This window comes from Pteropus medius, unplaced genomic scaffold (genome assembly GCF_902729225.1).
Source record: "Pteropus medius unplaced genomic scaffold, Ma_sr-lr_union100, whole genome shotgun sequence".
NCBI lineage: Eukaryota > Metazoa > Chordata > Mammalia > Chiroptera > Pteropodidae > Pteropus > Pteropus medius.
Genome location: NW_024356397.1, coordinates 2,493,200 through 2,507,173, shown reverse-complemented (window position 1 = coordinate 2,507,173; position 13,974 = coordinate 2,493,200). Strand labels below are relative to the sequence as shown.

The following is a 13,974-nucleotide window of genomic DNA, read 5'->3' as shown; positions in this document are numbered from 1 at the left end:
ATTGTCCACTCCCAGGATCCTCATCCCGGCCCACCCTTATTACCACTGCCAGAAAATCCCGCAGGGCCTCAGAGGCCATCCCTGTGTCTCTCAGTCCCCTATTCTTCTGGGAAGATGAAGGTCCCCTGAGAAATGGGGGTTATTTGGGCCTCCCCAGGAGCAACTCCACTGCCTCAGGTAGCTAAAATTCCCTTTGGCCCACGTGGGTTTTCTCCCAGAAGATATTACAGCGAGGGCACGAGGGTCGCTCTTTACAAAGGTGACTGCTGAGGACACCAAAGGAATCAACTGGAAATAAATGAAATGGCGTTAAATATGAGAAAGAGGGATTTACGAGGCCTGACACCCGGTCCAGCATCGCTGGCCGGAAGGCCCCGCCCCTTTCTCGCCCGCCCCAGGAAGCCCGGACCCGCCCCCTGCCCCACAGCCCCAGTGGCTGCCTGGTACCCGTGCGGCCGCTAGGTCCCCGCAGAGACGCGGCACGGAGCCTCCAAAAGCGTCCGTCCTCGGGCTAAGGCACAGCGAAGGGTGGCATTTGTTCCCAGAGAGAAGCTCCGGGATGGGGGCTCTGAGGAACCCCAGCCCAGGAGGATGCACAGGGGTTTCAGGTTGGACTTGGGAAGGTCGGGCTTTCTGTGCACGGTCAGAGTTCTTTGAACTACGGCACCATCCAGCCCACTCCAAAGACTCCAGAGGGAAGGCTCTGGGCCCCAAGAACCGGGAAGTTTTCCCCTCCCCCCACAGAAGCCCAGAGTGGGGTTGGAATCGGGTTCCGGTTCCTCGCTGCCTGGCCAGGGGCTGGAGCCGGCTCAGCCGCGGCAGCCGTGCGGACGACAACACAAACATTCTTCCGTCCTCTATTCTCCTCCAAATTAGGTATCCATGGAGACTGGGCCAGGCAGCCTGACAGCCCCACGGCCTAATCCTGATTTAGTGACCGTCCTTTTAACAGCCCACCCACCCGTCCACCCACCCCTGCACTCCCCGCTGCCGCCGGGCGCAGGCTCCAGGCCGCTCACACTCGCCCCTGCGTAGACTCCTTTCCAGTTCTCCACCTAGAGGGGCACGGGGAATGGAGGGGCCAGGCAAAAAAGCCTACATTTGCTGAGCACCTACTGTGTGCCCAGCCCTCTGCGGAAGGCCCTCTACAGAGCGGGCTTGTAGCAAGGAGAACTGTGGAGACCAAGAGCGGGCTTGTGGAGTGGGGAAGTTTAACGGGCTCCGTCTAGAGAGCCGGAGCTCAGAGGGGCTTTCTTGTAGTCTGTAGCCCATGGGTGAAGGTAAGTGCAGCTTTCCGAAACACCCTGACTCTGAGATGGGGGCTATGCTCTCCCAAGCCAGAAGAGAAGAAAGGAAGCGCTGGGCGTTAGGGACGCAGGGCTCGAAGTGGCCTCAGTCTCCTGTCACTGCCCCGTCACGATGCTGGGGAATCTCCGGGCCGGGAACCCAGCCCCCACCCCCCTCCCACACACACAGGGGCCGCTGGACAAAGACCTGACGGAGTGGGAGGGGCCTGCGGGCCGGCCCTCCGGCTCCGGACACAAGATACTTCTGCGACCCGAACCCGCAAAGGCTGGCTCCCCACCCCCCCCAATCCCGCAGGCTCCCCCCCCCAGAGCCCGCTGTTCGCTATTGCTGCAGCCTCCGCACCAAAGGGGGCGGCGAACAAGGTGCCCATCCGCGGCGGAGAGGAGATCCCCTTTTCTGCCCCGCCCTCCCCGCTGGAAGTGACCCGGCTCCCGCACCCGCCCGGGTCTCTCGCTGGCCTTGCCCTTCGACCCCCGCCTAGCTGATCCCCGCAACCCGCAGCCCCCGCCTTCTTCGGCCCTTGCAATGCCCCGCGCCTGCGGACAAAGCTCCCGACACCCCGACTGAACGGTCACCACCCCTGACCCCGGCCCGGTCGTGCGCTCTCTTGCCTGACCCTGCCCGGGCCCGCGGTCCCGTACCTCGGCATCCCGGCCGGGTCCTAGGTGAGTGTGCGCGGCCTAGGGGGGCGTCCGGCCCCGGGACCGGGACGCGGGCCAGGGGCGACAGGCCGGGGCTGGGGTGCAGCGGCGCTCACCATCCTGGAGCCGCTACTGCTGCGGCTGCTGCGGCCGCCGCGGCCGGGAGCGGGACTGGGCAGTGGGGGTGGCTGGACAAGGCCGCCCGGCTCCCCCTGCACCAACCAGGACCCCACCCCCACCCCCGCCTCCCCTCACTAGCGCCCTCCTCATCAGGCCTTTGCTCCCCTCCCCTTCCCTGCTCCCCTCCTCTGGTGCTCCCTCCTTCCCCCAACTCCCTGCCCTTCTTGGGCCCTTCTCACCCCAGCTCCTCCTGCCCTCCCCCACCTGCCTCTGCCCGCCCCCACCTCCCTGGGCTCTGCTGGCCCCTCCTCTCAACCTCTTGGCCTGGTCCTGCCCTCACCCTCCCCGAGCTCTAAAATAAATTAGCCTCAGAGGGGAGAAAAGAACAAATGACCCTTGGTGTGGAGGTGTCCTTATGCGCCATTCTCCAGGCCGCCCCTCTGCCAGGCCGTCGGGGCAAGTCGGGGTGTGCAGAGGCTCCTGCCGTAGATTGGTGGCGGTCCATGAGGGAGAAGGCCGGATTGAGCCGGGGCGGCGGGGCTTGCCGAGCGTGTCTGCTGGGTGTGAGCAGCGGGGTCGAAGGGCAATAGGGAAGGCAGCGGCCTGACCGCTCCAATGCTAGTGTCCCAGACCCCCTATTCAGGGCTGCTCTGCCCCAGGGCAGCCTTGTTCACTCACGCTTTCATCCCCCAATCCCTTACCACCTACCCCTCAGGTGAATTGAGCACCCACTGCACTAAACTCGGCTGTGCCAGCCCAGGATGGACGTCAGCACACACACACACACACTCACTGCCCGGCAAGTCCACCGCTCTACACAGTGCCACTCTGAGTGCGCCACTCTGAGTGCGAGTGGGTGCAGAGGCGGAGGGCGAGCCCTGTAAATGCGCAGCAGAAGGTAGGGTGTGACTTATAAACTGCTAAACTGCGGGCTTTACTGGAGGGCTTCCCCAAGAAGGCCTTGTTTCCACTGGGCCACCCAGGCTGAATGGTGGAAGGCGAAGATGGAAGGGGAATCCCAGACTTGCGGTGTTCTTAGAGGTGTCCAAAGACGTTCATTGATTAGTACATTCATTTCATTCGACAGATAATATTGAGCATCCACTCTGTGCCAAGTATTTTGGGCTAGGTGCTGGGGACACTCGGGAGAGTTCCAAAGAGAGAGTTTCCAAAGGCAATCCCTGTTCTTGTGGAGCTCTGAGTCCAAGAGTAGACAGAATTCTATCAGATATAGACACAGGCTTCAGCTTCAGAGGTGATCCAGCCCGGAAAGGAAGCCTGCAGGACGGATGGACCTGTAGCAGAACACTCTTTGCCTGTGGAGGTTGTAGGAGATGAGACTGAGCTTAGGTTAGAGGGTCCAGGTACATTTCCTGAAGGAGATGGTGAGCAACCAGTGGGTCCCAAGACTATGTTCCCACCCAAGTGCAATTCTTGAAAGTCATCTCTTTGCTGTTGTTGTTGTTGTTTTTTTTTTTCTTTTGTGTACTGCTCCACTGCTCTAAGTACCAGAGTACCAGTAGGGTACTCTGCACCCCTGTACCCCTTACTGCCGGCATGCAGGTTAGCACTCTGTTCTCTGTGTTTCGCAGAATTCTATACATTTCCCTTCCCATGTCCTAGTGATGATTCCTCTGGGAGCTCTGGGCTCTCACCTCCCAGGACACTCCTGTAGGTGCCACTCAGGGAAAGAGAAAAAGGAGGGCCTCAACAGTGCCCATGTTTTTCTCAACTCACATATGGAAACAAGACCAGCACTCAAGCAGGTTCTGGAACTTGCCAAGGTCAGGATCTTCTCCACCCCCAAAATCCTCTCTTCCTCTCTGCTCCACACCCCCAGGCCCCTGCCCTGGAACAGGGGAGTGATGTATCAAGTTTCAGAATGCTAGGGCAGGCAGCCCCTGGCTTCAGAATTAGAAAAGCGGGAGGAAGTAGGCCACTCTAGGGGAGCCTACCCTTTGATGAAGGGACAATCTTAAGTGTAACAGAAGTATTTCTTACTGATGGGGCATCCAAAGCCCAGAGAAGTGACCCATTTCAAGTCACACAGCAAAGCTGGATCTAGAATCCAATGTACTCTTTCCGCCCCACCGGTCAGGCTTTCTGAGGGTTAGAGGCAGGAGTTGAGATGGCCACAGGAACTGAGTGATCTTAATCAGCAGGTCAAGTGCCAGGAGGTCAAGCCTGGTATTGCCAGGACATTGTGGCTGACTGTCATACTCAACCAGGCTCAAGGGCGGGGTAGATGACAGGAATTAAGATGGAGGAATTGAAAATGTGCTCCCTTGGAGCAGGGGTCCAGTTCTCCATCCCCGGGGAGCCCTGGAGAAAAGGCCCTTCTTGTGCTGGTAGGAAGGACAAGGTTAGGCCTCAGAAAGGCCTTCCCAGTAAGATAGTAGGATGTGCCAGCATGCTGAGGAGGCCTTTTCTGGACTCCATGAGGGAAGGTTCAGCATCTTAGAGGTGCTAAATTGTTTCTGATTGCCCAAACTGGCATGGGTCACATTAAAGCGTTTAGTTAGCAGGAGCCCCCCCATCCTGTACCAGTGCTCAGGCAATGAAGTGTGACTCCCCCTCCCTGAACTCATTAAAGTCCTATTAGTACATCATCCAGCCTCCTGGGCTGACAAACACTCAATCTTGGCAAATGGCCCTTCATCAAGTCTCTCCCTCTGCCCTCCTGGGCAGGGCTTTGGTGGACGGTGTGGGGGTGGGGGGGGCGTCTGTCCTATGAGGACTCGCTGCTGACCCTTCCTCTGGCTGTCCCCAGTCAAGGGATCTGTGCCTTGAGAGCCCCCTGCTGAGGACATGCTGATCAAGCGGTCTTGTGATCATCTCCTGGCAGGTCAAGTACCCAGCAATAGATTGGATAATAATAGTGGTATTGATGGTGGTAATGAGTGGCTTCTGCAGAGGGCCCTCCATTCTTTCCTAGCCCTTTTGCTTGTATCACATCCAAGATGGAGAATCCTCCCCTTCCCCTGGCTACTCCCAGGGAAAACAGGTGCTATGCTTGTGTGTGAGGCATGTGTGTATATATATATATACAGGGATGTGTGAGTGCATAAATCTTCCTGGCCCAGAGACTTGCAACAAAGCCCTTCTGAAAATGTCAAGAAAAATAACTCAACTGGCCCAGAGAAGAATCAGCATTAAGTGCTTGAAGGAAGAGAGGAGAGTTAGAGGGAAGATGTATGGAAGCCAGAGAGGGAGGAGCAGGTGAGGTAAGAAGGAAGGAAAGACAAGGGCCCAGAGGAAGGATGGGGTGGGGGGAGGAAGGGAGGAAGAAGTGGAAGAGAGGAAGAGGAAAGGGCGGGGAGACCTCTCTTTGTGGTCCTCTGGATTGGCCACTCAGGAGTCATTAAGAAGCAGGAAAGAAAGGAAATGTGTCCCAGCTGGAGGACTGGGATACAAGCCCAGAGGACACCACACCCAGCTGGCTGCTATGCCCCCTACTTTCACCGGGCTCAGGCTGCTCCCCCACAATGGAAGCCCTAGCCTTCCTCAGTCTGGCTGTTTGGCCTTCCAGTTCCCAGTGCCTCCCCAACCCTGCTCAACCACTCACACTCTGTGTGCTTATTCCAGGTTTGCCTCCCCAGTGTGCTATGGGCTGTTCTGGATCCAATCCCCACCCCACAACCAGCCTAAGGGCTCTTAAGAGCCTCCAGGAGAATTAGAAAAGTGCCCCTTCCTCTGGGTAGACTCAACTCTGTGTCAGACCACACAGACTTGGGGAGAGCAGCTGAGATTCGCTATCAGTCCTCTCGTCTGCCCCAGGGGCCCAAAACTGGGGACCCTGGTACACACTTCCAAAATTCTCATCCTACATCTGGCTCTGCCATTTGATCTGTGAGCAGAAGCACACTCACCGCGTCCCCATCCTGCAGCACAGCTTTTGGGCCAGCACCCCAAACTGAACTGTTGTCCCACTGTGCACCTTTATAATACAGCCCCACAGAACCTCTCGCTTGGCACTCACACCATTTTAACACCTCAGAGTCTCTCCCTGGAGAATCATTTCCCCATTCTGTCTGGGGAGCTCCTATTCATCTTTCAGAACCCAACTCAGATATACTCTCTTCTGTAAAGTCTTCCCTTGCTGTTCCCTACCCCCACCAGAACTGGTAGCTCTTACCCCAGAGCTCTCCTAATCCTTTTTTCTGGGTTCCAGGTGTTGAGCCCAATACCCTGCTTCCTAGAGGAACCCTTCCATTCCTATACCCTGTCCACCCAAGCCTGCTTGGCTCTCTTATATGCTATCCCCTTTGGAACCCCACTGGGCTTTTCCCTTCCCTAAGGCTTAGAGACCCAGAGCAGAATGGGGAACTGGAAATCCAAGTGGACCAGAGGTTTCCCCACCCCCACTCTGCCCTCACTGAGGCTTGGCCTGACAGGAGATTCCCAGCACATCTGGTTGTACTTAAATCATCCAGCGCCCAACTGCCCAGGCATGTTCCTTGCTTTTCTCCCCTTTGCCCTGGCCTCTTCCCCTTCCTAAACTAGCCTCCCAGGCCTCTCCTCCAGGATGACTTCCCTGATTGGCCCAGCTTCTGTATCCACAGCTCACCCTTGAACCTGATCCTCCCTGGGTCTGAGGTCTGGGAAGGTATGTGCTCAGCATGGCTCAGCATGTGGAACCCCATCCTTTCCAAGCATTGGTCCTGGTTAGAAACCCTCCCCCTAGGCAGGGAGTGGAGCTGACCAAGGGCCTCTCCTCTGTGCCCTTGGCCTCACAGGGTAGCTGCTTCCAGTTACTGGTATGTGTAGTGGGGAGGAGGAGTGTTCCTGCCTTTTTAAAGCTTTGGTTCAGGTCTAGAGAGCTGTTCTCATGACAGCTCTTGCGGTCAGCCATTTTCCAAAAGGCTTTGCTAATATTAAAGAACAAAAGGGAAAAGAATACAGAGAACGAAGTAAGTATAAAAACACACAGGCGACAAAGAACGAGTTTGTGGATCTACCGTGCCCTGCTTCACCAGGATTCCCGGTTTGAATGTTCGTTCATTCATTCAATAGCATGTACTGGTGCCTAAGTGTACTAAGTTCTAGGAGTAGAGACTTGAAAAAGATCCCAGTGATTCCTAGAGAAACTTGTGGTCAGTAGAAAGGGACAGGTGGACGAACAAATGCAAGATGCTGTGATGGACATGAGTGGGTGTGGTGGTTAAAGATCAGAGACCCTGGTTGAATCCCGGTTCCCCCACTTTCCTGTCCTGGGGGATTGAGGAACGCTTAACTTGCTGGAGCCTGTCTCCTCACCTGTAAAGGGGAGGGGGAGGGGCATGCCCACAGAGGATCCTGGTTGGATTCACATTAGATAATGTGTGTGGAAGTGCACCATGAAGTGCTGAGTGAGTTATTGCTCTTATTATTAGGCTCGAACTTGCCTGCCTGGCACTCATTGCTCGTTTTTCTGATGTCCAAACAGCTGTCTCTGCCTACCCTCTAAGGGCAGCCACCTCGCTGGAGAAACTTCTGTGGGGGATACCAAGCGCAGGCAGCAGGCAGTTAGGGTACACACACACATACGCGCGCACACACGTACTTTTGTTACACAAAGAAAACACCTTTTTACAAAAATTAGAAAATACGGATAAGCACAAAACAAATCAATCCAACACCCTAGTCCCACCACCCCGAGATAACCATTAGTGAGACTTCAGAATGGGCCAGATGTTATTCTAGATATTGAGAGAGATCACCACACTATTTTGCAATCTGTAGACAAATATTTTGAATATCTTTTCCTATCTATAACTACATTTATACCAAACAATTTTAATGACAGCTTAATATTCCATCATATGAATGTGCAAGACTTTAACAAGTTTCCTTTGTTGTCGATTTTTTTCCCCAGAAATAAAAGCTTAATAATGAACAGACTTGTGACATCCACCTTTGTGCATGTGTCTGATTAGGATAAATGTCTATTATTGAGAGACTGGGAATGCATATTTTTAGCTTTGAGGAGCCACTAGCCCAGGCCTCTGGGCGGTGTTCTCACATCTCCAAGCAGCCCTCCCAGACTGGCTTTCCAGGTCCCGGTGCGTCTCCCAAGACCCATGCTTTTCCCTTCATCCCTTAGCGACCTGGCCTGGAAGAACTGAAAAGTACTCTGAAGGCCTGGCCGATGAAGGCCAGGAGGGGCCCTGGGTGGTGAGCACAAAGCAGGCTTGTCTGGGGCACCAAAAGAGGCCCCGCCCCTCGGGGGCTACTGGCCCAACATTCCTCCTAGGACAATGGCTGCCTCGGAATCCTGAGAATGGAGGTCGGGTGGCTTCCCGAGTCACCCCCACCCCTCCCCCGTCCACCTCCTTCCACCCCCTACCAAGTTGTACCCGTTCCCAAAATGGAAAGAAGGGACACTTGCTGTGGGGGTGGGGTGGGGAGGAGGAGTGCGTCCAGGCTTACAGCCCCCGCCCCTACCGGCCCCTCCTTTTACCAACTCTAATCCACAACAGCGTGCCAGGCACCCCTTCCTTGAGGATCTTAGGGGCGTCCTGCTGTCTCTGTAGGATCCTGCTTTCTCTACTGTAAAATCAAGATCTTGGAGTCAGTAGTTGCTAAAATCCCTGCAGATCTAAACTACTTTAATGTAGTGGCTAAGAAGTGCTCCAACTTTGGAGCCAGACTACCTGAGTTCAAACTCGGGTCTGCCCTTCACCCTGTGAATTTAACATTCCCACCTCAGCTTCCCCATCTGTGAAGTGGGTTGATGATAGACACCCATCCCTCATGGGGCTGTCCTGAGGATGAGAAGATGCTCATGAGACAACTGGCTGATTCATCAAAGTCTATGGATAGTAGTCTATGAATAGTGATTCACAGTTAACTCAGATGATCACTGGGTCCCCAACCCCAATCCCCTCTCATGCCCACTCTAGATTTTGGGCCCTTGTACATTTGCCCAGCAATTGGCCTTACCTCTGGGAGATGAGGGGTGGCTGATTCCCCAAGGAAGCATTCCTCTTGCATGTTTCCACATCTTCTTGTATGAGCCATAAAGCTGTAAAGCTGTAGAACTATAAAGGCTTTGGGGGGGGGGGCAAAAAAATTTTAAATATAGGAACACTCCTGTGTCGCGTCGCACATCTTTGTTTTTATTTGGGAAATGCAGGCGTTTCCAATATAGCCCACAATTGGTGACATAGGGTTCCAGGCTCTTAATAACTTATTAGAGGATTAGGACTAACACACTTAAACACAGAACAGTGTGGGTTTCCTATCAATATCTTTGAGCTGTTGGCCACAAACCCCTGCCCAACCTCCTCCCACTCCCCCTCATACGCCTGTTCTTTCCTTCTCCTTACTCAATTTCTCCTCAACCCTACTCCTACACTCCCCGAGCTTAAAATCCTCCACTGCAAGCACCAGAAAACTCCCCTCATGATGGCTCGTACAATAAGGAAAATGATCATATTTCATTCACTTTAGAGGCCACGGATGTTAAGAAGCACTGTTACTTTATGTACCATAGAAGAAAAAACACTGCCAATTAAGCTGACACAAGGATTTCTTACTGTTTAGAGTTTTTATTTTTATTTATTAAAAAGCTCTTTTAGACCCATATGGATAGATATATTTAAACATAAATTACTCTTGCACATATGTAATAAGGAAAACACGGGTGAAATAAATTGGTTAAGGTTTTCTTTGAACTGAATTATTTATTGAATTCAGAGTCTGATTCTTGAAATTACTTTTCAACTTTGAGCTGCCAATGTCTGTTTTTCCACGGAGACTCATCATCTGGGCCATCATGAGTATCAGTGATAACAGCATTTCTTAAAAGACTGCTCTACTGAATTAATTATCTATTGCTGTGTAAAAAGTTACTCCAAATCTTAGCAGCTTAAAGCAACAAACATTTATTATTTTATAGTTTCTATGGGTCAGGAATCTGGAAGTGGTTTAGCTGGGTGGCTCAGGCTTAGGGTCTCTTATGAACTAATACTCAAGCTGTCATGTGAGGCTGGAGAATCCACTTCCAAGCTCGTTCACATGGCTATTGGCAAACTTTAGTTCCTAGCTGGGTGCTGGCTGGGTACCTCAATTCTTCATCGTGTGGTCCTCTCCACAGGCCATCTGACTGTCTTCACGCCATGGCAGCTGGCCTTCCCAACAGCAAATGATTCAAAAGAGAGCACAAACAAGTATTCAAGACAACCTAATATTGCAAGTGACATGTCATGATTTCTACCTTATGCTATTTGTTACAAAAACCAACCCAGAATAAAGTGGGGAAGGTCTACACAGGGGTGTGACAAGCAGGAGGTGAGGACCATTTGGGGCCATTTTTCAGGCTGCCTACCACATCCTTCTAAGCTACTGACATTCATTCTGGAAGTTTTGATGCTGGCCAGATAACCTTGCCAGACAGTCAATAAAAAGTTTCTAGGTATCAGTCAGGGCTCAAAGAGTCCTTGCATGGTTTGTGGACAGAAACGTCATAGGGCTGTAGTTGTCCTATCATGACACCAGGAAAGTCACCAAGTTTGCACATGTGTATGAAGGACAGCTAAGCACAACTGCTATATGGCTGACAGCAGATTAAGGTACTTTGGATTATAAAATGTTTAATGATTTCAGAAATGTTAAAATCTGACCAGATGTACCCTTTAGAGCTGATCAAGTACATTTTACGTAAGAATGAGAAATGGTGGCTTCAGAGTTGATTAGTTCAGAGACTCAACACCTTCTTCAGAGACCCAGGTTCCTTCCATCCTCACATCTAACACCCTCAGCATACCTGCTATACCCCTGAATGGCTATCCTCAAGTCACAAAATGGCTGATGCAGTCCCAATCATCCGATGTGGGCCCACCTATTCCTTTCAGGTTCCTCCTTTTAAGAACAAGGAAACCTTTCCCACAAACACCCAGAAGATTTTCCCTCTCATCTCACTAACCAGAAATTATTGCTGGCTTAGGTTCAGTTGCACGTGTTAGTAAAACTCAGAGTGATTTAAACAAGATTGAAGTTTATTTTTTCTCATATAAAAGAAGTCTGAAGAAAGGCAGTGCTGATGTGGTGGCTCCATAGTTTTAGTGTCATCAGGGACCCAGACGCCACCCATCTCATGTGATTTCATTCTCAAATTCACCTCATGTTCCAAAATGGCTGCTAGAATTCCAACCATCAGATTCGTTTTGTAGACCAGAAAGAGCAAAAACAGAAAGGCAAAAGGTTCTTCCTCAGTAGAGTGAGCTCCCTTAAGCAACCTTCTCAGATGTCTCACAGAATATTCCTAGTTATATCTTATTTGTCAGACCTTGGTCACATGGCCACCCCTACCTTCAAGAAAAACTAGAAACATTTTTTAGCAGAGCACTGTCACCTTAAATAAAAATTGACTCTCTTACAAAGAAGGAATGAATGTTAGGTGGCCACAATCAGTGTCATCCACTGCCTCCATGCCTAAACCAATCTCTGGTCAAGGGCACAGGATTACAAGGATTGACTCCTGGGTTTGACACAGGGTTACGTTCTTGGGAGGTAATCCCTGAACAAAATCTGAATTCCATTAACGAGGAAGAAATAGTCACTATTGGTTATTTGTCAACAACCCTTGCCCTCCTTTTGTGCTAACAGAACTTTGATTTTGCTCAGGGACCAGGCTGCCATGTTTTCAGGGGAGCCTGAACCCCTCCCCAAGCCCAGGGGTGACTCTTGATTAGTCCGAGACAATCATGGGAATCCCATTCCCTCTGCCAGTGTTTGGTTTAAGAATGGACGTGTAATATGATTCTGGCCTATGAAACATGAAAGGATGTTCTTTGGGGGACTTCTAGAAAGATTTCTCAGAGGCCAAAAGAGAAACAACTTTTCTTGGCCTTTGAATGGCATTGTCTGCATGTGGTATCTGGAACTGCAGCTGCCATTTTATGACTTTAAGTGACATCGGGGTAGAAGGACAAAAACCAACATGATAAGGATGGCAGAGAAAAGAGAAAGAAATATGATAGAATATTCATAGTATGGAATCTTACTCAACAATAAAAATGAACTACTGATATATACAAAAAGTTGATGAATCTCAAAAACATCATCTGGAGCAAAAGACCCAGACACAGAAAGAGTATATACAATTTGATTCCATTCATAAGAAGGCCTAGAGCTTGCACAGCTGAGCTGTGGAGGCAGAAATCAGATCAGTGACGACCTGTTGCAGGGGTTGAGGGAGGGACTGACCACATTGGACATGAGAGAACTTTCTGGCTCAATGTCAATGTTTTACATCTTGACTGGAATGGTGGCTACCAGGTATACATTTGTTAAAACTCATCAAACTGTACTTTTAAAATCTGCATTCTACCTCATGTAAATTACATTTCAATAAAGTTGAAAAAGAAAGAAACAAGCAAACAAGAAAGGAAGGAACCTAGGTCCTTGATAACATTGTTGAATCACTGAATTGGCAACAGCCTCACCCTGGGACTTCTTGTTTTGCTACATAATAAATAAATATCCTTACCGTTTAGGCCATTTTAAAGTTGGGTCTTCTGCTACTTGAAGCCCAATCCCTCTTATCAAAAGAGGTCAGGGCATAGATCCAGCCTGGAAAACAATGGGCTTCGAGGAACAGCTGAAAAAGACAAGAGACTGAAGGTCTGCTTGATCTGGTCAGGTCTGCTCCCCACCCACCATCACAGCTAGCCCAGTACAGCTGGGGGTCTCTTCTCACTGTCCCTGACCTCCCCACCCCACCTATAAAATGGCAGCCTTAGCAATCAAAGGACCTGCTCTCAGGCTTCTGGCGATGAGGAATTAAGAGAACATACAGGAAGCAGCACAGTGCCTGGCTCCTTTGCTACTTCACCTGGCCCTGGTGAAGATGACCTGGGCCTGAACCATTCAGAGCTAGAGAAAGAGGAGGAAACAGAATTCAGAAACCTGTAGGAAGCAGATCGAGGGACTGTAAACGATTGATGATACCAAGGACTTGAGCTTGGGTGACAATGTGGATGGGACCGCTTCTCAGGCTTTTGGCAAATAGTACGTGCAGTATCTGTTTTTATCACCAGGTCGATGCTGGTAGAGGGAGATAAGAAACATGTAAGAAGGAGCGGATTTGGGGAGTAAAAAGGAGAGGATAAGTTGAATTTGAGGTGCCTGTGAGCAGTGTGGAGTGGTAGACAAGAGCAAGGGCTCTGCCACCAACTAGCTATGTGATCTTGGGCAAGTTACCACCTCTCTCGGAGCTTCAGTGTCTTCATCTGTAAAATGGAATTTCTAAGAATACTTACCTCATTAGTTGCTATAAAGACTGAAACAATATATTCAAAGTGCTTAGCATAGTGCCTGGCACATAGTAGGTGCTCATTAAACGGTGATAATAATTTCATCATCCCTTATACTCTGCCTCATCTGCCTAGGCAGGCACAGTCTCATGTTGGGGCTACTGCTGCTATAGTATTATCACTGACAGGTATAGAGTGTCTTGAGCTCACACTTCACCTTTTCCTGCCTCAAACAGGATGTACCCTGCAGAGGATTTCCTCTCTTCTTTTTCCTTGACCCAGTCCTTCCCTTCCTTCCAGTCCTATAGTTCCCTCCCTCTTCCAGGAAGCCTTCCTTGACTAATGCCTCCCCTTTTCCCTGCCGACCTCTACACAAGCCTCCCTATAGGGGCTGGCCTCCCATCCCAGAGCCCTATCCTGTCCTTTCCATTGCCCATCCCTCAATAAGAACCACTCCAGCTGAAATAAGGCCTGATCCCATGGAGATACTTGCCCAGTATGGGAAGGATGCCTGCTCTCCACCACATCCCCAGATGAGGGCTCAGAAAGGGGTGGGGGCTGGTGAGGAGGAGGCCACCTGCCAGAATGGCAGCAGACAGGCCAGCTAAATCCTTGACCTATGATTTAAGGGGTCGGGCATAGTTCAATAGAGCACTCCAGGCTGAGTC

General features: G+C 51.1%; 2 protein-coding genes across 4 annotated transcripts in view; one reads left to right on the top strand and one right to left on the bottom strand.

The window, feature by feature from the left end:
• Positions 1-2,160, bottom strand: part of FIGNL2 (fidgetin like 2) — a 39,284-nt gene extending 37,124 nt beyond the window's left edge. For 2 of the 3 annotated variants that reach the window (XR_005652651.1, XM_039862224.1), the window contains exon 1: positions 1,950-2,141. Coding sequence is in view for 1 of the 3 variants with exons in the window: in XM_039862223.1 (XP_039718157.1) it covers positions 2,066-2,068 (3 nt within the window). In the remaining 2 variants the exon portion in view is untranslated. Of the gene's footprint in view, positions 1-1,949 lie in introns of all 3 variants that reach the window. The other variant, XM_039862223.1, reaches the window with a different exon arrangement.
• Positions 222-13,974, top strand: part of ANKRD33 (ankyrin repeat domain 33) — a 33,599-nt gene continuing 19,846 nt past the window's right edge. The window contains exon 1 of the mRNA XM_039862226.1: positions 222-1,973. The gene's annotated coding sequence lies outside the window, so the exon portion shown is untranslated. The remainder of the gene's footprint in view (positions 1,974-13,974) is intronic.